General features: G+C 39.5%; 2 protein-coding genes and 1 long non-coding RNA gene across 3 annotated transcripts; 1 reads left to right on the top strand and 2 right to left on the bottom strand.

Annotated features, from left to right (window-relative positions):
- Positions 1 to 220: 220 nt before the first annotated feature.
- LOC125316391 lies at positions 221 to 23,317 on the bottom strand. Its single transcript, XR_007199619.1, has 3 exons — positions 23,307 to 23,317; positions 9,611 to 9,621; positions 221 to 489 (listed from the first exon to the last, which is right to left on the bottom strand). It is a non-coding gene; the product is annotated as an uncharacterized LOC125316391 (long non-coding RNA).
- On the top strand, positions 3,406 to 11,156 carry LOC115738230 (beta-glucosidase 12-like). The gene is made up of 13 exons (XM_030670799.2): positions 3,406 to 3,574; positions 3,667 to 3,736; positions 5,872 to 5,930; positions 6,103 to 6,178; positions 6,367 to 6,444; positions 6,536 to 6,623; positions 6,869 to 7,124; positions 7,842 to 7,957; positions 8,503 to 8,714; positions 8,825 to 8,856; positions 9,136 to 9,238; positions 9,851 to 9,959; positions 10,951 to 11,156. The coding sequence occupies exons 1-13, from the start codon at positions 3,407 to 3,409 to the stop codon at positions 11,120 to 11,122; spliced, it is 1,539 nt and encodes a 512-aa protein (XP_030526659.2). The 5' UTR covers position 3,406; the 3' UTR covers positions 11,123 to 11,156.
- LOC125312465 (linoleate 13S-lipoxygenase 2-1, chloroplastic-like) lies at positions 14,798 to 19,118 on the bottom strand. Its single transcript, XM_048284643.1, has 9 exons — positions 18,752 to 19,118; positions 18,191 to 18,459; positions 17,802 to 18,039; positions 17,181 to 17,501; positions 16,929 to 17,013; positions 16,653 to 16,764; positions 16,198 to 16,502; positions 15,698 to 15,964; positions 14,798 to 15,601 (listed from the first exon to the last, which is right to left on the bottom strand). The coding sequence occupies exons 1-9, from the start codon at positions 19,101 to 19,103 to the stop codon at positions 14,842 to 14,844; spliced, it is 2,709 nt and encodes a 902-aa protein (XP_048140600.1). The 5' UTR covers positions 19,104 to 19,118; the 3' UTR covers positions 14,798 to 14,841.
- Positions 23,318 to 23,607: the final 290 nt, after the last annotated feature.

Raw genomic sequence — 23,607 nt, 5'->3', positions numbered from 1 at the left:
AAAATGATATTGGATGCATCAGATTTTTCTTATCCATGTCCTATCCAATATATCCATATTCTAGAAAGGTGAGATGCTCTTGCTCCATATCTAGTTGGATAAGCACATGTTTCTTATTTGCTCAGTTATTAGTCTTCATGGTCCTAATGTCAGTGAACTTCGGGAGAACACGTGACCACGCAACAGAGAGATTTCTCCATTACGGATACTGTTGTTTTTGATGCCTGATCTCACTTGTGCTCGGCTTTTATGTCAGATGATCTCTTTGAGAGTTGTCAGGTTTTATCTACCTTAATCCTTCCACTCCTGACTACAATTCTTTGTGACGGTAGTTCCGACTGCCACTGATTTTACTTCCATTCCCTCTCTCATTGTACTTGTTGTCCTTGACTTTTTTGTGATCTGTCACTAAAGTTTACAATTAGTGGTTAGTGCACGTTGATTTGCTTGACATATTGCACGCGGGAACTCATTGTGCCGTTACAGATTCTGTCACTTAAAAAAACTTTGCATTTTTGATGAGCTAAACAAGTTGCTCTCTGTCTGTGCAAAGTATCTATAGTTCGTACGCTAGTCTACTGCTTCTCAGATTTGAAAGTTCAGGCTAGCATTTCAGCTGATGAATCCGCCAATTTCAATGTCTGTTTTCTCTGCTGTTGAATTGCACCCAACCCAGTACTTTTAACTGTGGTAGGACTGCAATATTCTTCGTAAGGTACAAGCAAAGTAAGATTCATTAGAAACTTCTCATCTCAACCAAAGTAAGATTCATTGGAAACTTCTCATCTCAATGCATACATTTTGATCTCTTATTGCCATCATATGCTCATTTTTTGTTCCCGCTGAAGATTCCAACTACTGTTAGTTACCATCTATTCTTTTGAGCCAATCTATTTGCGCTGAAACTGGCCAAGTGTTGGAGTTTGCCAGGCCGAGTATATACCGCGTAAAGTTAAGGAAGAACTTTCTATTTTGGAATTTAAGTCTCTGGAACTTCTTGTGACCACCAGCCGTGGGAAGTCAATTGAATTGGCTTGTCCGTATTCTTTTGGGTGTCTGTGATCTCATTCAGGCTTCGTGTGACTGCCTTAATCTCTCTAGTTCCTCAAGATGTACTTTTTATCTTCTGGAAACTTCATCGAACTTGAACGGATAAACTGTTCATCATACCACAACTCGAGATGAGGTCCCCGTGTGGTTTTCGTTATTTCTTTACGTGTGACATGCGCTTTTTAACTGGCTAAGCATAGTAAAGCTTGATCTACTGGCATAGCATGTGAAGTATGTTTAGGGTATTTTGCCTGATGCCTGTTCTATTTCCGACTTTAGATGTGCATCTTGTGATATAGTGTGTTTATACGCTTTCCGATGCGAGGGGTTTTTCATTGAAGGGTGAAGCAGAGACGTTTCTCACAGGAGAAGAATCTTGAACTTTCAAATTCTACGTTCTCCTTGAGACCAAAGAAACAGAGTAAGAACAGGGGAAAAAAAAAGTCAACAAAAGCAAGTGAAAAAGGTTGACTTGAGCCAGCAAGCAAAGAAGTTCAAGAAAAATAATAAAGATTTGCTTGAAAATAGTGAATCTTTGGGATGCCGTTCTGACCGAGGTAGAGTTGTTTCCTTCCCTGTGCTGAAAGCGCTTAAACTCGGTCAACTGCCGAAATGAAAAAAAAGCAATAATATCACTATTTTTGTTACCAAACATGTCACAGTCCTCTTCTTCTTCGTAACGGGTCGGTCCCCTCGAGCCGGGGATTACGCACGGCCCGAACCGCTCACTGCGTTCGAGTTTCGAGGAAACCCAGCCCCAACCGGACTGATCATCCTCGCATTGTTTTCCCTGATCTTTCTGCCCGAAGGTCGCGTGCATGTTCTTGTCTGAGATGATGCATTGGACTTCATAGCCGTCTGGAGGAGGACAAGTTAGTAAGGACCAAGGCCTTCGCCATTAATATAAGTGAACTTCTGCCGTTCGTGACTCGCTCTGGTCCCTCCCATCTTATGATAATGTCGCTATATTTTTGGCTCTTTTTCATCCAAATCAATCTACTGCCGACGACTTGGACCAGAAAAAAAAAAAAAAAATCTACTGCCGACTTCATATAGGACAACCGAGAAAGTCTGTATCTTGACCGTGGGAATCTTTTCTTCAGGCGAATATGGTGCTTCCAAGTGTAGCTTTGTCAGAGCAGGAATCGAAAAGGAGGTACGAGAGCAGCCAAAGGATAGTTAACGTGTAATTTCTTGAGGGGAAACCCGGTCAAAGGTTTGAACCGACTGTAGAAGAAAGTATGCTTCGGCGAATGACCATTCATGCATGTCTTGGTTAACGTGACATAACTAGTTTCGGATAAATACAGTACAGATACTTAGCATTGCTAAGCTCATCTGTGATGTGGGTGGGGGATGGGCGAGTCATGTTTTGAGTGATGCCGAAGGAGTCGGGATAGGTCAAATTATGTGGGGATGGATGTCGATGGATGAATATAAATACATGATAAAATGCGATCGTAACCAAGGCATACAGGACGCGCCACCAGTTGAGGATCAACTCTTTCCTTCTTACAAATGAGAATTCATCTCTTTGTCTAGAGGACTTATACATATACATAAGAAATAGACTAACCATTAAAGACATGAGAACTATCCAACTAATAAAGATATAAGAAATTCGTAAACACAATAAAGTCCCGAGAACCGAAAAACATCTAGTGATTTGAACTTTGACTCTTGAAACCTACAACTTAATTAAGACTCCTAAAATTAGGATTAATGACATTTGACAAATGCAAGTTATTATAATTAGACTCTATATTCGTTCACCAGCCTGGGCAAACCAATAGACACGTTGAAAGATTAACAAATAGCAAAAAAAAAATTAAAAAAAAGAATCGTTTAGAACAGCCTTCAGTTGTTAAGTAGGGATTAGTATTCTCAAGGTCGATTATGAATTTGCAAATCAACAGCTAGGTAGTCGAGCGGCAACCATGAGATCGACAACTTGTCCAATAAATTCTCTTGCACAATTGATATAGATTTCTTCAACTTGAATCGATCGACAAAGCCGGATGCTCCGCCACCAGTTTGATTGGATCCTCAATACATCAGATTTTGGCCCTCTAATTCCCAAAACATTACAAAAAGTGTTCAATCAAGGCTTTAAGCTGGCTGCAGACGGCAAATTTTTTTTTTTTTTTTGTGTGCGTAGAACGGACGTTCAATTTTTGCGAAATTAAGCATAATTTTGACAATGACAAACGAGGATTTTTTAAACACATGAATTAATCTATGTGAGGACGTTTGGAAAAGGGTTGGCGTGTCCTCATAGACCCCATCTCTTTCTCTCCGTCAATCTATATATTGACAGATACAAAGCAAAGCTTTTAACAAAAGAAAGCTCATGGTCATGATGGGTCTTCAAGGGCATATGCTCCTGACAAGCCTGATGGTGGTCGTGTTGGGATCCGCGGGCGAGAGTGGAGCGACGACAACACCCATCCATGACACAGCTTTGCTCAACAGAAGCGGCTTCCCACCTGGTTTCCTCTTTGGCACTGCCTCTGCCTCTTATCAGGTCTAGTCTCCTACATGTATACCGCAAATTCCTTCTCTTTTGGCAGTGATTTGCTGAGGCTCTTGCTTGTTTGGTCTTTGATTCTTGTCCAGTATGAAGGTGCAGCAGCTGAAGGAGGTAGAGGGCCAAGTATATGGGACACTTACACTCACAAATACCCAGGTCTCTCTCTCTCTCTCTCTCTGCATTCGTTACCCTCGTCCAGTCAGTCAACTTATACATGAATGACATGGCGCATGGAACTAATTGTACATGTTATGGAAATTGTTTGTATGATAAACGAGTTTAGCCCTTGATATCGTCACGAACTGATTGTCAAAGAGTGTTTTTTTCCCCCCCTCTCTCTCTCGTTCTTGAGGAGAAGAAGAAAGTGAATTGAAATGTTGGGAGTCTTTCGTATGGTCTGGAAATTTTCAGTTGATTTCTTCCCATCTTTCTTGGTGTGATTTTGGGAATGGAAGTTGAGAGGTGAAGGGCGTGCGCTCTTCAGTTTCTATGCGGGAAGCAGCCTTAGGTGAACCATTCTTTCCAGATGAATTAATTGTCAAAGTGGGGGGAGAGAGAGAGAGAGATGATAAATGAGACTATATTTATTTCTTTATAGTGATTCTTTTTGGACGTTTTGCAAACTTGGTATTTATTTTGTGCATAATGATAGCTTCTCTCAATGACTATAGAAAGGACCACTTTTCTTTATTTTCATCTTCTCGGAGAAAAGTGGGGTGCGATAAGCACAGCAGGAGTGCTAGAACTTTCGTACGACTCTTACTTGAATGGTGTAACTTTTTTTTTTTTGCTTGCTTAACTGCCACATTAGAGTAAAATTGATTATTTGAGTGCCATTTCTGACAAATCGTCTTACGTGTATTTTTCACTTAATTTTCCGTTTTGACGTGAAATTAAAAAAAATAAAAAAAATACAAAAATTATCCACGCAGGATAACCGGCATCTATGTCGGATTTTTCGACGAGGCAAATCGCTGATGGCATTTAAGTGATCGATTTTTTAAATTTGTGACCCTTAAGTGAACGAGAAAAAAAAAATTATGACACTCAAGTGAGCGCCGTGCTAAAATTATGATACTCTTGCTGTTTTTATCCCTCAAAGTCACCGGTATAATCCGTTAGTTGTTGTCTTGAAAGTGTTGTTCCAGGAAGCTGGATTTCTTTATTGGTCATCATATCAACTCTATAAGCAGAACTATGCCGAAGACTTTGCATTCATTGCCCAGCCCTTGCCAATGATCCCTATCTTGTTTTCCAAGTTTGAATGCTTTGGCAAAAAAAAAAAAAAGTAAGAAAGGAGGCTCGAATGCAAGAGATGAAGTACTGTTCTGTTCAAAGCTTGAATCAATTTGACATGATTGGTCTAAATATGCAAGAAATAGAACTAGGCCCTAGGCGCAGAATTATAATATTCCGTGCCTAATAATATGAATTTCTCTTTTTAGTATTGGTTAATTTTAATAAGTGTTGGTAAATATAAAAAAAAATCGTGAAAAAGGTGACCGTGATTTTTTATTTTTCAAATAGCTTGTTGGTAATCTACCATGATTTTTTTTTTAATGAAATCATCAATTTTCTTTGATAGTTTGGAAATTACCAATATATTGTATTAACTTACAAACTTTCATTGCATAAAACATCTAGTGTTAGCGAGTATATAAGCTAGTGGAATACCCGGCATTGAAGAAGAAAGATCAGATGCGCCTTATCCGCTCTTTGCATGTTTTCAGGAATCATTGGAAAAACAGCCCTAACTGTTGAGCGCTTGTTTACTTATGTTTTCTTATATGAATCTCTTATACCGACTGAGATTATATCGACTTGCTAACTTTTGTTGGACTAAGTTACTAAGTAGTTTCGGAGTACCAACATCTAATTATTTTCTTCAATATATCAACTTTTCAATTGACTTATCAACTTTTATTTGTCTCTATTAGTAACCCTTTAAATTTATTTACTATATTTAAGGATTACTGAACTAAAACTTTTTTCCATGTTAAGTTTGGGACAATAATAGCATGAGTGTGATAACTTTCGTGTGATGTTCACTTGAGTTGCATAAATCTTTTTTTACTCGTTTAAGTATCACATCGAAGTAAAATCGATCATTTGAGCGCTATTTTTGGGAAATCGTCCTATGTGGATTTTTTTCTTAATTTATCATTTTGACATGGAATTTTATAAATAACATAAAAATTAAAAGATCTAATTTTTTTTATAAATTAACAAAAATTATGCACATCGCATTCTCTCTTTTTATCCAATCTGTAATATTTGGTCAAAAATGGCAGGCAGAATAGATGATGGAAGCAATGGAGATGTTGCAGTTGACTCTTACCACCGATACAAGGTCCACTCTCTTTTGCGATTCAATTCTATTTAAAAAATAACGGTGACTTGTAAGAAAAATTGCCTTTTCTTTTTTCTTGTCACATCACATCGACTGTAAGAACAGAACCGGGTTATTAAGGGGAAGGGCTATTCATTGTAATTTATTAATTGTACAAAATAGTGTGGTGCAGGAAGACGTTGGAATCATGAAGGAAATGGGCTTAGATGCTTACAGATTCTCCATCTCCTGGTCTAGAATTTTACCAAGTAAACTTGATTAAATTATAAATGTTCCCTTCAATTTTTCTTTCTGTTCAATTGGCTCCCTTCATGGTGTAAATCAATTTCAATTTGAAATTTGTTGTAAAATGCAATAACCATCTAGATTGTTTGGATTACATCATCATTTGTTTCCCAAGTTACTAAGACCAAATTGTCGCTGGGGCAACTTTCAGAAGGAAAGCTGAGTGGGGGTGTGAACATGGAAGGTATCAAGTACTACAACAATCTTATTAATGAGCTACTAGCACAAGGTATTTGCTTGATCGCCAAAGACTATTTTTCAAGTTAATTTCACACACCCATTTGATCTTATGGTAATTGACTTATGATACATTAATGTAGGTATTCGACCCTTTGTGACCTTGTTCCATTGGGACCTTCCCCAAACCTTAGAAGACGAGTATGGCGGTTTCTTGAGTTCTCGCATCGTGTGAGTCACTCAAATTCGATCGGATTATATCTATGTCACGCAATGCATTAACGTGATATTATTATGTAATCAGTTTTCTTTTTTTCATTGTGTTCAACAAAAAACACAATTATTGCAAGACGAAAGCAATCGATTGGTTTCAAATGATACCTAAGTCAACATGTTACATGATACCACTATTGCACATAGTTCGATAAATCTTTCGGAAGTACAAGTAATTGGGTTAATTTAATATTTGAAATCAGGGAGGACTTCCAAGATTACGTGCGTGTGTGCTTCAAGGAGTTTGGCGATAGAGTGAAGCATTGGATAACACTAAACGAGCCATTCAGTTATAGCGTATTAGGCTATGGACTTGGAGTGACCGCACCTGGTCGGTGCTCCAAGTGGCAAATGATGAATTGCACGGGCGGTGATTCTGGGATCGAGCCATATTTGGTGTCTCATAACCAGCTTCTTGCTCATGCTGCTGCTGTTAAGATGTACAGGCACAAGTATCAGGTGAGCGGTCAAAAAACTATTACCATATGCATCACTACTAAAATTTACCCCATACCCGTCAATTTTGAGTTAATTGTCCACACATGTTGCTGCAAATTTGGATTTCTACCGACAAATTCTTCACTTTATGCTTTATTTCTATGTTGTGGTTCAATATCCTGTCCGAAACGGCTGTTTGTTTGTTTATTTTTTGTAAAGGTAAGTAGTATATTGACTTTAACCAAAACGTGACTATACAAGAGCCAAGGGAGCCCGACAATACAAAAAAGGTCCTGCACTGATGATGACACTAGTGAGTGTCATCAGGAGTGCAAGAGTGTCGTGGGTCCAAAAGAAGGACAAGGGTTCGCGAAACGGCTGTTTGTTTATATATTCGTGAACCAAAATTTTCGGAATCACGAAGTTATACATGATCAAATCACACTCAATGAAATATAAAGTGTCCCTGCTATATGAATAAGATATTTATTTTGAAAGAGAACCACATGCGAGATAGCTAAATTTGCTCATTCCTACTGATAATGAGTTTTCTTGTCATAAAGAATTTCCCGATAGCTAACTAAATTTGGTAAATCAATTTTTCGTAAATTATGTAATTCATTCGGCGATCGTTAAATTTATTTTTGCACATCCTTACCAAGAGACTTTTTATCTTTTTTTTTTTTTTGGTCATAACCAAGAAAAGAAACTTTTCGTCAAAATGATGAATTTATGCAGGAATCTCAGAAGGGAAAAATAGGGATAGCGCTGGTGTCTTACTGGATAGTGCCTTACTCAGATGCCAAACGCCACAAGAATGCTGCATCAAGAGCCCTAGATTTCATGCTTGGATGGTAAATGTGCCTTCTCTTTAAAGTTTTGTATTTCCTTTATATTCAGTATTGTCTGCTTGTTCAAAGTGATTGGTTTTGAAATATCTAGATCCTTCGTCCCCAATTTGATATATTTCCTCATTTTTTTGTGGTCATCATTGGTTAGTTATTAGAGGCATCTTGAAAACATCTGGGTCGAAACTTCGCCGAAAAGTCGAGCAATTTCTTGAAAACTCGCTTTCGATACGAATCTCTGAGTATTCAAAGATGCCATTGTTGTATCCAAACGATAAGACCCTTTTCTCTCCTCATAAAAAATTATGTCTTTGGCGAAAGGTAAGGGAGTAAGATGAATTTGCACGTGCCGCTTAATCCACATCACTGATTAAGCCCAGCCCACGTCGTAATCAATCACCATGGGTTTAGTGACTGGACTTAACTAAGAAAATTTACTTTCCAAAAGTTGTAACTTATATTCATGGGCTAAGTACAGGGATTCATTACATGCATCATGAATAGTATGTAACTCAACACAGATATTAACTCTATGTTAATTGGTTCATCAGGCACATGGATCCATTAACTCATGGAGACTACCCACATTCGATGCGCTCTCTTGTTGGAGAGAGACTTCCCATGTTCTCGCAAGAACAATCGGCCATGTTGAAAGGCTCGATCGACTTTCTCGGGTTGAACTATTACACTGCAAACTATGCCGCCGATGCTCCGCACTTGATGAGCCCGAGCATCTTAACAGATGCCCGTACCAATCTTTCAAGTAAGATTACTATTGCAATTAATTTCAACGAGTCTCATTATCGGTCATTGATTAAGCTTAATGAACAATTTCTTCATTTTCACCCTATGAGTTACCCTTATTTGTTGTAGCTGAGAGGAATGGCGTCCCAATTGGTCCAAAGGTGAGTGTCCGTTTTGGTAGGAATTTCCCTATTTTTGCTATGTACTTCATGACATGAAAATGAATTGAAAGAAAAGAAAGAAAAAAGTACTTGAAAAAATCAGAAAAAAAAATTCAATAGTTGCTTGAACATAGATCCACTGCTTAAGCCCTGTGTAACTTACAAACGATGTTAAGGGTCAATTTTGTCTTTTTGGTAGTTTATTTTCTAGTGGAGGAAATCCATGTACTTCAAAATAGAGGTGAATAAATATGATATTTGCTGTAATGAAATGGACAGGCTGCCTCGAATTGGTTATACGTGTATCCTAAAGGAATACGTCGTCTTCTGCTGTACGTGAAGAAGAAATACAGTGACCCTCTCATTTACATCACGGAAAACGGTAAATATATTTGCTATTTTGTTACATAGACATACATTAATTTTCACAAACAAGATAAAAAGAGAAGGGGTGTGGCCATTTCCATACCGTTTTGACTAAAACACACGCTTTTTAAGTTGATTGACCAAATTAGCCTTCAAGTTTTGTGGCCAATGGCATGTTTTGATATCTAACAAAGTACCTTTTTAGGTAATTATCATTCCCGGTTTACTTCAATTCCTTTTGAAGAGAATAATTTGCTTCTTCCTTCCAAAGGGAAAATAATAAAATAAAATGACCCATAAAGTGTGTATTTCGTTAGAAACTCAATTTTAGGATTTATTTCATGTTTCTTCGAAAAAGGTCGTGAATTACACACCCTACGAATACCACACATACATAATCTTGTTTGTATTTTTGTAAATGCTTTTATTCTGTTATCTATCTACATTGTTTGCACTCACGGTGTCTTGCATAAACGTATCTACTGCATATGTCAACAAGTTACGTGGATCCCTCGTTATAAAAGGGAAATGTGTAACGAATTTTTCAGAGTTTATCATATGTCCTTCGTCCTATAAAATTCTTATTCAGATATTTTCACATGTTTGATATTCTATCGCATGTGTATAGGCATTGATGAATTCAATAACGAGACGTTGCCTCTCGAGCAGCAGTTAGTCGACAACAAGAGAATAGATTATTATTATCGTCACCTTTCCTACGTTTTAAGAGCAATCAAGTGCGTATCTCTCTCTCTCTCTCTCTCTCTCTCTCTCTCTCTCTCTCTTAGATGAGTACTCTCTCGTTTAAAAAAATGATTTTTTTTCTTTCATGCCGGTAATCTTCCGAAAGAGTTGCCGAGTGTCTAAACTTTGCTAAATTTGAAAATACCCGCATAGACGCGGGTAATGAATTCATAAGAGAGTCAATTACTTAGAACTACTTGATATATCAATTAAATCCAAGCTAGTTATTAAAGTTGCTAACTTAAAACTAGTAGACAATTTAGTAGGAGAACAATTGACAAGTTGATCATTATTTTGGTAATTTTTAAGTAGAGTTGGTAAGTTGGGGCATTGCTGAGAAAAGCAAATAAAAGTTTGCCAATGATAAGCAAGGGTGGAAATTAAAAAAAAAAAGACTTAGAGTTGGTAATTATCCCAATATTGGATGGTAATTTCATGAAAAAAGTTGTTGAGTACACTAATCGAGGTTGGTAATCTATCAGACAAGTTAGCAAAATGAAGGTAAATGAAAGTTGGTAACTTAATAGAAAAGTTGCTAACTTAAGAGATAATTAAACTTAATTAAACTTTTGGAGTTGGTAACTAAAAATTATTTGGTAATTTAACTAGAATAAGGTTGGTAAGTCCCACTATTTCGGCAGAAAATTTCATTTAAGAGTTAGTTAATTCGAAGAGTCAAAGCATTAACCGATTATGCAAATAAAAGTTGGTAATAGTAGAAAAACTGCTGACTTGCTTATTATAACTTTTTATTTGGCAATTGTCCATAAAGACGTGGGTAAATTACCAACAAATTATCTGGATTAAAGTCATAAGCCAATTTATCACCAAAACTTATCGACACTTACTAACACCAATTGAATTTACTGGCAGAGAAACAAAACTCTATAGAGAAAGAAAATTTGGGCATAGAGCGATAGAATTCTGCGTGTGCATGAAATCCCTTATTTTCTTGACGTGATTTCTTGGTTCTTTGGTATATAGGGATGGCGTGAACGTAAAAGGGTATTTTGCATGGTCGTTACTAGACAATTTCGAGTGGGGCAACGGGTACACCGTCCGTTTCGGCATCAACTACGTGGATTACAAGAACGGGCTCAAAAGATACCCGAAGCTCTCCGCAACTTGGTTCAAAAGCTTTCTCAATAAACCTTGACAAAAGCCTCAATGTCTCTCCATCGATTGATCTTATATTTGTAATCCGCTAAACTCCCCTCTCTTCAAGTTGATTAAGTGAGATTCATACAGTTCTTATTACTTTTATCGGTCTGGATGTGAGTATATTATGTCAACCTAACATGACGTACTCAAGCGTTGATTTAGGAATGATATATTCTCACTTTATCTGAAAAAATAGAGCAAAAAAGAGGTAGTTATAAATTTATATTTTACAAAGTATTCGTAAGAAATCTACCCGAAAAAAAAAAGGATTTTCGTAGCCCTCCATTGTCGTTGGGATTTTGATTACTATATCGTTGGGATTTTGACATGGCAAAGATGACGTGGCAAGGATGACATGGCATGGATGACGTAGCATGGATGACGTGGCAATGATGAATATTTTTTTTTATATTTTCTGATGAATTAATTTCCTAAAATAGAACTATGCCAAAACAATATTTATCTTGCATATTTTAGAGTTTAAATTGACCTAAACCCTAATATATTAAGATAGATTATTTTAGGCATAAAATTCTATTTAAACATGCAATTCCTATCCTAAAACGCAATCTAATCTAATTATTTACGAAAAATATTAGATATGCAATTATCTACATGATGCTATTGTTAAAAGATATGCAATTTTTAAATATGGAAAATGGATGAATGCAAATTTTTTAGAATTTTCGAGATTACATCATGCGACGGATATATTCTAAAAAGTATGACAATCAAGCAAAATAAGGAAAGTGAATGTGCCAATCAATATCAATCAAGAAAGTGGATATATCAATCAAGTTTTGAAATATTTCACGAATATTGAGTCGATCTTTAATTCGTAATCCTACGATTAATGATTGAACCCAAATCCTTGCCTAATTAAAGATGAACTTTCTCGATCATGTGACAAGTTGCGGATTAGGAAAGGAAATTTACCTAATTTACCTGCATTTTGAAAAAGATATCCACTTTGATGCAATATAGCTAAGATATGCAAGATATGTTTAAAATATGCAAATATATTCCAAGATAAGCAATAAAATATTCAAAAGTCCAAGGTAGGAAATTTACCTTAAACAAATTGTTTTGCCAAGATTCGCTCTCCTAATTCGAACTACCGAATCTTGACGACCAAGCTTGGACCGATCCCCTAGGCCAGGAGGCACGCTCGGCTTGGGAATCCTCGAAACAACCACGAGTATGGGACTCCTTAGAACGACAACACTTCACAGCTAGGCTCGGGAATGCTCTTGCGTTCGTCCTTCAATTCGGCAACCACGAACTTGCAGATTCGTGAACAGTGATGGCTTCGAACAATCAAATCCACGAGCTGGCAAATTCCAGCAGCGCGTGAACCAAAAGAAATGTCCAAGAATGTGCCTTTTCGAGCTTATTTTGTTGCCGAACCTCACCCGGATGAACTAGCACAAGTAAGGGAAGGGTTAGACCACAAAATCACGGTGAAACAAAGGCTGGATCACCTCTAACAAGGGCTGATCAGTAGCATTTTCCGAGCTAGGCAGCAACTCAGTGCAACCGGTGTTGGCTCCGGTGGTGATGGGCGGTTTGGTTGCTGAACATGGGCGAGACACCAGGCTGCAGTGGCTGAATGGTGATCGATCAGTGAACCAGAGTGGCTGCGGAGATAGTGAAACGGCGATGGACAGCGGAGGAAAAAGGGCGGTTCAGCTCGTGGTCGTCCAAGGGGGAGGTCTCGGTCAAAGATGTGATATTGCCGAGATCTCTTAGTTCTCTCTCTTCTTGATGCGCCGGATTAGTGAAAGCTGAATGATCATCCCCCTTTCAACGTGAACACGAGTCTTATATAACGCTAGGTTTAGAGCTTCCAGCGAATATTTCATTTCCTATCTTGAGATAAAGGATATTCTCAAAGAAATCTCAAGATTTGATAATAAAATGCTGAATTATCCTCCAAGTTTTATTTTGCTAATTGGCATTATAAAAATTTTGGCTATAACAATGGGCTCAGCCGAATTTTGTGTGAACTCGGGTTCATCGCTCGTCCAATTAAGTCAATCTCGTACTGCCGATGCAGATAAATGCTAATGCAAATGAGTGAAAATAACATTGAGAAACATTAAATATGTTATGCATAAAAATTATTTTTGGCGAGAACTAAATTTAATTCTCGTTTTTATGAAATATGACTGATTTAACAAAAATTTAGGTGTCAACAATGCCGCAAGGTGGATATTTCTCCTTTGTGAAGTTTCTTCTCCTTTTTTATTTTTCCATGAGTTTTTTCCACCATTTTTAGATTGATGGGACCGTATGTTTATTTTAGACTAGAAGGCACTTTCAACTGAATCTTCATCTTGTTCCATCAGTCTTTTCTCATGTGCTTCTAGAGAGCCAATCAATTCACTTCTTGGAAGGGTCGATAAGTCCTTGGTTGCTTCTATCATTGTGACAATAGGATTGTATTTTTGGGTAAGTGACACTTGTATTTTCTCTACAACCCTCTGATCGGTAATTCTATCTCCATGGGCTCTCATTTGATTGACTAGTTCCTTTAGTTTTCCATAGTATTCTTGAACGGTCTCATTTATTTTCATTTTAGAATTCCTAAAATATTTTTTTAGATATTGAAGCCGTATAGTGCGTACCTTGTTTGATCCTTGAAATTCTTCCTGTAGCATCTTGCAAGCTTTCTTTGCCGTATTTGCTCCAATTATTCTCGGAAAAACCATTTCCGAGAGCGCTTGTTGAATAACGCATAATGCTCTTGCATCCTTCTGCAGTTTGTCCTTCGGAATAGATGCACCTTCTCCACGATGTCAAATACTTAGTCATTTTGATGCTCCGATAGTCGTAGTCATTCCCATCGAAAATGGGAATGGGAAATCAGGATGAGGCAAGGTTGGCCATGGGGTGATTTTAGGAGAGGGTGGATAGGACAAGCGTCCAAAACCAACCAAACGAGGCTCTGATGCCACTATTAGTTTTTTGGTTCATATGCTAGTTTATGATTGAGGAAAGAAACAAAGATGGGAATATGAGAGATATTGTCGGCAAGGAAGTACAAGGGAACAAGGGGAATAAAAACTTTTATTAGTTTCGTGAGTATTACAAAAGGAGAAGGAGAGTTTTTTGTTGGTTTTTCTTATTCCAAGATGGACATTTTCTAAGTCCTATTTATAGGCATATCACCGACTTTCTTTTGTTCAAGCGATAAGTTTCATTGACTTTTATCCAAACTCTAGACAATTCTATGCCTGAAGACTTGATTTTTTATTTTGCATTTCTTTTTTTGACTTTTCTTGCCACTAGCTCCACTCTTCCAGAAAATGAACTCTTCTAGAAAATGGATCATAAATCAACAGAACACCAGTTCTTGGACTTCAGAACATGTAACGCTCGGGTTGAATTTACGAAGTTCCTCTGTGTTTCAAATCAAGTTTGCTCTTTCCTTGAATCTCTTGAAAGGAGCATACTGGTGTGCACTCTGATCAAAATAAGGTCGAGACAACCTTAAAAGAAGGAGGCCACCTCTAATTGATTTGGGCTTTTCGGACCGACATAAAGTTGTTCATTTCTAGCCCATCCAGCCGAATCTGGAGAATACAGTTGTCCACAAATTAGGATGCTCACACTATCATCAGCACAAAATCATAAGAAAGGTTTTTTTTTATTTTATTTTATTATTATCATTATCTGCAGCCACCATTGCCGTCGCCATGATATGTCGTTTCCTCAAATGGAAATGCTGTATGGAACTCCCTTCCCGGTCACGCCGGGCTCAGAGAACGGCTTCAAGAGCTCATACGGCACGATCCCGGCTCCGCTCCGATTCTTAAACCTTTGGTCGTTGTTCCTCGCGTCGATGATGCCCTCAAGCTCCTTCAGCCTCCCATTGAACCTCTCGAATGCCGTGTTTACCACCGGCTCCTCCTTCCATGCCGGTTCCGGATCTTGTCCCAGGTACTCCTCATCCGGCGAGTGGTTCGACAACACGTCGAGGACTGCCATCACCTTTGTCGCCTGTATCTGCGACGGGAAGCACTTGAGGAGTGCGACCTCAGGTTTGTCCATGAAGATCTTGAGCTCTTCTTCCGACGGGTCCTCGACAGGCATCTTGGTTCGGGCGATGGTGGGCCGGTTTGGGAAGTAGCCGCCGTAGGTGTATTGGCCGAAGTTGACAGCAGCGTGGTGGCCGGAGGTGACCCAAACCATGGTGGTGATAATGTGGATGAGGTCGGACGGGCTCCTTAGGTCAGGCCACCCGGGGGAGTCTTTCTTGTCGCCGTGGCCAACGGTCCGGATCTCAGTCCACCAGGATTGGAGCTCATTGTCTGAAGCAACGCGGCTCGGGTCGGGGTAGTAGTGGTTGACATAGTCGGTGACCCACTCCTTGATGGCGTCCCACAAGAGGAGGCCGTCGTTAGCGAAGGGGTAGTCCTCGATCGCTAGCTTGAGGCCATGGGGTGCCGTCGGGTCCTCCACTGCCAGGCCCCTGGCAAGAATTGACACGATCAGAAAATTATTTTTACACTTTTCGCTTTCCTTAATTTTGTAAAAGGAAAAAAGAGATGCAATTGATGTGCAATACCTGCTGATCAAGTCATTTGGCAGGCCTTGTAAGTCGAATTGCCACTGCTTGTCGTAGGCGACGGCGCTGAGCTCCATGGAATACTTGCCAGGTGAGAAGGTGCTCTCAATGATGCCGTCGCCGTTGATGAGATTCCCACGAGCCAGAGCATTGATCTCCATCGTGTATCGGAAATGCGGGTGCAACAACTTATAGATCGGGTGCATCTCGCTTAGTTGCCGGTTCGTCGCTATTATGTAAGGTTCTGTAGCACAATGAGTCCGTAACCTGCAACGATCGAACCATATTGTTATCAATTACGCTATCAGCGTTTATGCAAATAGGTACTTCTCAAAATAATATCACATTTTATATGTAGATCACTTCACTGTAAAGACAAATTACGAAATTACCCTCATACTCAAATCTCACAATGCCTATATATATGTACACACATGTCCTACTTATTATAGATAACAATTTTTGCTCGTCGAAAAGTAATGATCGGCTTATTTTGTTACCAATGGCTAACGAGCTGGTGGTATCCAGAGTCGTGGGCGAGGACATGGGCCTTGGCAAGCCGCCAAAGCCACATGCCAGTGGAGTGGCACGGCGGGGTGAACACCTGCTTCCATTGCGGTCTTCCATCGTCGGTCGGTGGCCGCGTGAGCTCGATGGCGAGGGATTTCAATGTGTTGTCTGGGGTCAAGAAGAAGATCGTCCTCGACCCGTACAACGTTGTCCCTTTGAGCTGCCTCACTTTGTTCACGTACGGTAGGAACAGGTCGTGGTAATCTAGCATGAACAGCTTCTTTTGCTTTATGGCCTACACAAAATCGAATTGAACCGATCCGGAAAGGTAGGGTTCAGGTCATATTTCATTAAATTGGGGCTGTATGATTTAGATTTATGCTTGATCCTAGAGTGCAGGTAAGTTTGTATTAGGTGATACTTCGTCGAGGGGGTATCCTCATACCTCGTTGACTGTCATGAAGCCTTTGATTTCCCTCTCGATGATATCTATCGTAATGGCTGATTCGGATGGACCGTAGATGGTGGGGTCTAGCTCGCTCCTCAAGGGCCATTCCCGAGTACACATTTTAAAACCACTTATGTATAGAGAACATATACCCAACATGGGAATAGCAAATAATTTTGGTCTTCAAAGGAAACTAATTATTACTGAACTTAAGTAATCGTATATGAGCAAATTATATAGTTGAAAAATGCATAGATAAATATAATTTTTACCGTGATCAATTGGATCGTGCATGGGTTAATTCCAGCTAGGGTTTGACGAGCGAACTCTTCGTCACTAAACCAAAAGAATCTGTTTCCTGCGGGGTGTAACAACATGGCTAATTATCGTGCATGCGAATTCTTGGAGACAGATGAATTATCTCTGCCATATATGCCAGGTAATACACAAATTTCTATCCAAACATACTTGAATGCCATAGCATTGAAACAAAGAGAGAGGGAGAGGGAGAGAGGATTTGCTTACGGTTCATGGTTTCTGGGGTTTCGAAACGCAAGAGATCTTGGGAGGCATCGGTGATGGTTTTGACAAGTCGAGGGAAGAGGTCCTTGAGGAAGCCTTGCTTCTGCAACGGGGGCAAGTTGACCCCTTCGTTGAAGAGCTTGTCGATGGCGGTGAAGAAGGGGAACCCCAGGTTGGCGTCAACTATTGCCGTCTCTAGAGACGGCAACAGCGCGTGCATCACGGAGTACACTGTCTTCGCAGAGAAAGTTGAGTTTTTTATCGTCGAGAATTGTTCGTCTCGAGGCACATATATGCTTCTGCTTCTCGATTCCGATAGTGGATCTGCTTGATATTATACACGAATTGTTTAATTTGTTCATTATGAAGAATGGCTAATTGTTTCTGTAACTATGATTTTACGAGAGAACAATACAAAAGTTCGATTTTCCAAAGCTAAAAGGGTTGTGCCTGCTTATGGCTGATTTTTATGCAGTCTCACTTTCATGGTTCCTCCTTTTATGCACTCTACCTTTGGACTCATCTTGGAGCGCGTTTCCTCCCGAAAAGAACTTTATTCAATAATCTAAAGTTTTATTGTGTTACTCATTATTATGAAGTAAAAACAATAATTTGTCGACTCACCGGTCTTGCACTGACGGCGCCCGGTCCGACATCGTCTAGGGTACGGAAGCTCTTGTCCACCGAGCACCGGTCTCTTCTTATCCGCGTCGCTGTCCGAATTCCCGAGGTCATTGTACACATCGTAATCGTATATCCTCTCGTACGACTTCCTCTCGCCTTGGCCGTTCCCTCGCAAGATCACCAGCTCCTCCTCTCTCAGTCTCCTTAGCCCGCTCGGTGTTTCCGACGGTAAATAGCACTGCCTTGCAATAGCATGCAATGAAGACCATCATCAAGCTCCAAATTAGATCAATCTCAGTAGTACTCATAATTCAAACCGTGTGAATCGACGCTTTTTAACATGAGAAAACCCTAAGTAGGAAGCGCTGTAGCTATGGGTATGATCTAACCTTATTGGTGAAGAAGACCCTCTTTTGTGGGTTATCGTACTTGGAGTGAACCCATGATTTGCATGTGATGCTAAGAGGACCACTCTCGAGCCCGTCGAGGATGATGTCCTTGATGTACATCTCCTCGTGGTGCTCATTCTCCACGAAAATCGCCCCGACCTCCCCAAACTCCTCTCCGACCACGAACTCACACTCGTACGTCACGCCCTCCTCATTCTGGCTCGTCTCGCGCACGTACCCTTTGGTCGTCTTCTTCTCTTGTCCCGTCTCTGTAAATAAAGTTCAGGACTGTGTTTAAATCCTCAACATCGTGGACACAAGAGATCAATAATTTGAATATCAGAGCAGGAACGAAACTAAAGTTCAGGAACAACATCAAGTGGGAGGTGGAATATAGCAAGGGTAAGGATTAAAATCCATACGGTCTATGTTATGTCAAGAACTTAATATATCCATATTATCTTGATTGCACCTTTTTAAATGCAGCCTATTTCTGCCCCTACTTTTGGTTACAAGTTGTGTTAAGAACTTCAAGTTCCAAACTAAATGCTCAATACTTACTTGGGTCAAGCGCTGCACTAACAAGCTCCAAGAGGATTGTTTTCCCCACTAGATCAGTGATCTTATCGAGCCCTCTGCTTATTGCGATGTGCGAGAAGAACCCACCAATCTTGGGTTTCACAATCACTACCGCTTTAACCGACAGCGATTTCTCGACAGCGATCGGGCTGGCAACCACTTTGATATTACTCGATGCAACCCCCACCAGAACGCTTCTAGGGCTCTTTTGGAGCGCAGGTGTGGACTGTACTAGTAAAGTTGCGATGCCGCCATTGCCTTGGCTAGATGGTTTGGTTAATGGGACCAAGGTTGGGGAGGCAGATGGGGATTGATGAAGCTGTGTGTTCGACATGATGATGGTGATGGCGATCGTTTGTGGTGTGTTCTTGAAAGAGGGAATGGTTTACACAACAATTGCTGAAAACAATGGCTATCGAGACTTCGGGATGATGGGGTTTTGGAGAGTTGGTCTAAGTGGTTTTTATAGAGGGAGAGGAGGAAGAAAACTATGGCACGTGCTTTATTGTTAATATTCTCTTCTAGGCATTATTTTGCCCTAAAAGCATGTACATGGTGTAACGACTAATCCGATGAGGGCGGAGAATAATCGTCGAAGCTAGAAGGCCTAGATAAAAAGCGGTTCATGACAGATTTTTAGGATGACAAAGGGAGAGGAATGAATCGAATCGTGCACCGAACGTAAGAAGAGCAATTCTGAAATATTTATGTGAAAAATTGAAATTAACTCATGGCAATGTCTTTTGACGTAACGGCAATACTTAATTTTGAAATTCTAAAATTAAGCGTGCTTAGGTAGGAGCACTTGATAAGATGTCCTGTCAAAAGATAACATCGTGAAGCCCCGTACGATACGGGTCCAAGTGATCAAACCTCCTGTGAGTTAATCCTAGATAGCACACGTCACTGGAGCAGCAGGGAATGGAAAGACCGGAGGAGATAAAGGCAGTGGACTAGACTTGTGTTCATTCGAATTTTGACTTTACGTGACCGTACGGTATTCGTGCAAAAGATATTTCAAAGAAGAGTTCGTATTGGATCCACTCAGAAATACTTCGGCTGTACTTGACCCGACCCACCAACTGCTATTCCACCAGTTAGGTTATCGAGGCGTATGTCTTGTTCTTATCATTGGCAGAGTATTAATCGGATCATTATCCCAGTTGAGGTCGTAGCTCGTGTTTTTCTTGAATTACGATTGTCTTCTACCATTGGTTATCTTGACACAATATGCATTCTTACGCTTATTATCCATGTCGGGCATTCATTGTCGGATTAGGGGGCCAGGTGAGTCGGGGTCCTCGCTCTCAGGTTGCTAGGTGCAAGTTTTAGGTATATGTTATAATTTAGGACTTGACGTTGATAAGCCCAGAGTGTCGCAATAGCATCGACAGTTGTCGAGGTCGGTGAATCAGAGATGTGGCCGCGCGGGGCAGAGCGTAACGGTGTGTGTGGTGGCGGGCGGCAATGAAATTTTTGGGTCTGGCTCTTTTGAGGCCCGTGAATCTGATGGTGGTGTGGGTTTTGCGAAAGGAAGGTCAGAAAGTGGCATAACAGCACTCAAGAACGGTAGGTTTGACCTAACATGAATACCGGCCTTTCGCTGTTTGATCTATCACCAGTAGTGGCTTGAGTATGAACTCAACATAGATCATGATAAGATCAAAATGAGTTAGTTTAATTCCTAGTGGACTAAGTAATGGACAAAAAAATAAAAAACCTTTCCTTCCCTTTCACGTGGATGATTATTATAGTCCAAACTAGACTAGATTAGCTGTCATAAAATTAATTTATAGGAAGGCTATAAAATTTGTATGTTAAGGTTGCATGTGCTCAATAACTTTTGTCCGTATAGAGGCAAAATGTTGCCACGTAGGCTCACATATAATCTTCTGTATAATTCTTTGAAATTTGAATATTCTTATAAATTTTGGCAGGACAGTAAAGAAATAAATGTTTTGTACTTTTGTTTAAAGCCAAACAAACATGCACGCCTTTGAAACAAATGTTCAAACAAAGTTAGTCTGTTATACTTCACCTTTTCATGAAATGCTCGTAAGTTCACGTGAGGAAAGTAAATTTCTCCTTTGTAGATATTGTGCAGGACCAATAGCCTTTGGTTTTGATTTATGCTGATGAATTATTCGTCCACATCGTTTATGACTTCGGGATTATAAAAGATTGGCACATTTTTATAGCATATTAGTAATTGCACATATAATTTAGCAGACACAATTAAAAAAACTTTAGTAAATATAAAAAAGTTCGGTAAATTTCATTAGATGATGATAATTTTTACAATGTGTATATTTAAACCGCCGATAAGTTCTTAATAAATACTGACCACTATTAATAAGTTATGGTAAATTATGCCTTTCAAATTAAGGAAAAGTGTCCAAAAAATCCTAAATATTTTGTATTGGCGCCAATTCGATCGTAAACCTTTTAATTGTGCTAATTTAGTCCTAAATCTTTTGCATTTGTGTCAATTAAGTCCATTTGGCCAATTTTGGCCAAAAATGGTTGACGTGGCTACCGATCGTCCTATGTGGGCATTCTGTTCCATTCCCCATATTTCACATGTCATTCCTTATTCGATTTGCACGTGAGAGGAGGCATCAAAATATCCCACATTGCTTGACTTTGGAGAGGGCTATTTGAGGGAGGTCGATCTACTGTTAAGAGGTCAAGAAGAAGATCAATGTCGATAGTCATAGAATGATATGTGGTCATTGGGGTTCATTTCCAATCATTGTGTTGAAGGTCATCTGCAATAATTACGTAACATCAAAAAAGTAGAACGAGTCATATTACTATGTGGTGTGCATGTGTTTTTTAATATAGGAAACTGCTAGCCTAACAATCAAATAGTACTGTCGCTTATTTCTGACCGCACGATCTTTCAATCAATGAGAGCTTTATGCAAAACATGCAGTGATAGTGTATGGATTTACAGTTGTGATTATACCGTTCTCGACGATCTTGTCCGAGTGGCATTTTCCATTAATATATTGCTTTCCTGAATGTGGATCCCGCTGTCTTTACCAGCGCCTAGCTATGCTTTTATCTTTGTTTTTGTCTCTTAAGCCCCGCAAATGGTTATCCCCAAGTGGTTTCACGAGCTCTATCGGTAACTACTTCTTGTGCATCTTTTTATTACTACAACTTGATCTAAAGTTGTCTTCCTTGCTGTCTCTACTTCCGCATGGTTGTGCTTTATCTTTGTTTTTGTCTTTTAAGCTTGAGAAAATGGTTCCACGAGCTCGATCGATTAGAAAACAACTTTCGTGCGGTGGCCAATGTAGTTACAGTTTGAGGGAGGTTGATCTACTATTAAGAGGTCAAGAAGAAGATCAATGTCGATGGTCATAGAATGATAGGTGGGTTAATTTCCAATCAATGGGTGCTTATGCAAAATATGCGGTGATGATGTGTGAATCTATAGTTAAGATTATACCTTCCCCGACAGTAATGTTAGGGTAGCATTTCTCATTAATATATTTCTTTCCTGAACGTGGATCCCGCTGTGTTTACCCGCACCTAGCTGTGCTTTTGTCATTGTTTTTGTCTCTTAAGACCCGCAAATGCGTTTCCTCAAGTGGTTTCACAAGCTCTATCGATAACTACTTGTTGTGCATCTGTTTATTACTACAACTTGATCTACAGTTGTCTTCCCCGATGTCTCTACTCGTGCATGGTTGTGCTTTATCTTTGTTTTTGTCTCGTAAGCCTGAAAAAATAGTTCCACGAGCTCTATCGATTATAAAACAACTCTCGTGCGGTGGCCAATGAAGTTACTGTCCCCCTAGGACCACTCGTCGCTTATCAAACTAAGCATATGCACCACGAAGTCCATAGGTTATCTGACAAACGTGACAACTTGACAAACACCATGAATAAATTAAAAAAACTATGACACAAATTGCTAGGTGCTGTGCATGAGTTCATTAACACATTCCTTTCCTGGACGTTGAAAGTGTCCTGTCAGCTTGCTTCCCCCCCCCCCCGCGCCCCGTGTCTCTGCTCGTGCCTTGCTGTACTTTTATCTGCGCCGAAAATGGTTTTCCAAGAATGGGTCCACGAGCTCTATCGATTAGAAAACAACTTTTGTGCAGGGGTTAATGTAGCTATTGTCCCCTTAGGACCACTCATTGCTTATCCAATTAAACATACACACCGCAAGGTCCATAAGTTATTTAACAAACTTGATAAACATATGTCAGATGAGTTCGAATTCACACTCGAATCAAATTAGGTAATTGGATAATTTTCTGCACAAGATAACGTAATCAGGAAAAAAAAAAGTTCAGCAACATTCAAAGTTTGTTTTTTGTACAATAATGTGACCATCTCTATTTTTCCTAATCTCAATGTTGGTGTACTTAAAGGTCAATTCTTCGGAGACACTATTTTCAAACTATTTTCTTGCACCCATTTTCCTCGCTTCCTCTCTCTCTCTCTCTCTCTCTCTCTCTCTCTCTCTCTCTCACACACACACACACACACACACACACACGCGGAATTGGTGCAACGAGACCGGTCAATTAATAAAATTATAAGAGAAGAGTGAGTCAAAGTATAGGTGCTGTGCATGTTTTTGTTTATTCATGTAATAATTTTGAGTTAATGGCTCAATAAGTATGTATTTAAAGTTATGACTCTTTAGATTCATGTCCTTTTACTTTTCTGCTGTGGTTTTCTTTCTCTTTAATACTGTTGTAATTATGGATCAATGCTCAACAAATGTGGGCATAACTGACACGACTCTTTAGTACATATCCTTTCAGTTTTTTCCAGCAATTTTCTTTGTCTTTACAAGGATGTGTATTTGCTCAGTT

This window comes from Rhodamnia argentea, chromosome 8, assembly GCF_020921035.1.
Source record: "Rhodamnia argentea isolate NSW1041297 chromosome 8, ASM2092103v1, whole genome shotgun sequence".
NCBI classification, from domain to species: domain Eukaryota; kingdom Viridiplantae; phylum Streptophyta; class Magnoliopsida; order Myrtales; family Myrtaceae; genus Rhodamnia; species Rhodamnia argentea.
The sequence above is the reverse complement of the archived record's forward strand: the minus strand, read 5'-3'. Positions and strand labels throughout refer to the sequence as shown.

Bases quoted from the DNA above. Each gene is read 5' to 3' on its own strand.
- LOC115738230 (XM_030670799.2), top strand. From the start codon at position 3,407: ATGATGGGTCTTCAAGGGCATATGCTCCTGACAAGCCTGATGGTGGTC. The intron at 3,575-3,666 runs GTCTAGTCTCCT...ATTCTTGTCCAG, and splicing joins CTGCCTCTGCCTCTTATCAG to TATGAAGGTGCAGCAGCTGA. The intron at 7,125-7,841 runs GTGAGCGGTCAA...GAATTTATGCAG, and splicing joins TGTACAGGCACAAGTATCAG to GAATCTCAGAAGGGAAAAAT.
- LOC125312465 (XM_048284643.1), bottom strand. From the start codon at position 19,103: ATGTCGAACACACAGCTTCATCAATCCCCATCTGCCTCCCCAACCTTG. The intron at 16,765-16,928 runs GGTAAAAATTAT...AATGTGTACTCG, and splicing joins TGCACGATCCAATTGATCAC to GGAATGGCCCTTGAGGAGCG. The intron at 15,965-16,197 runs GTAACAAAATAA...CGATCGTTGCAG, and splicing joins CACCAGCTCGTTAGCCATTG to GTTACGGACTCATTGTGCTA.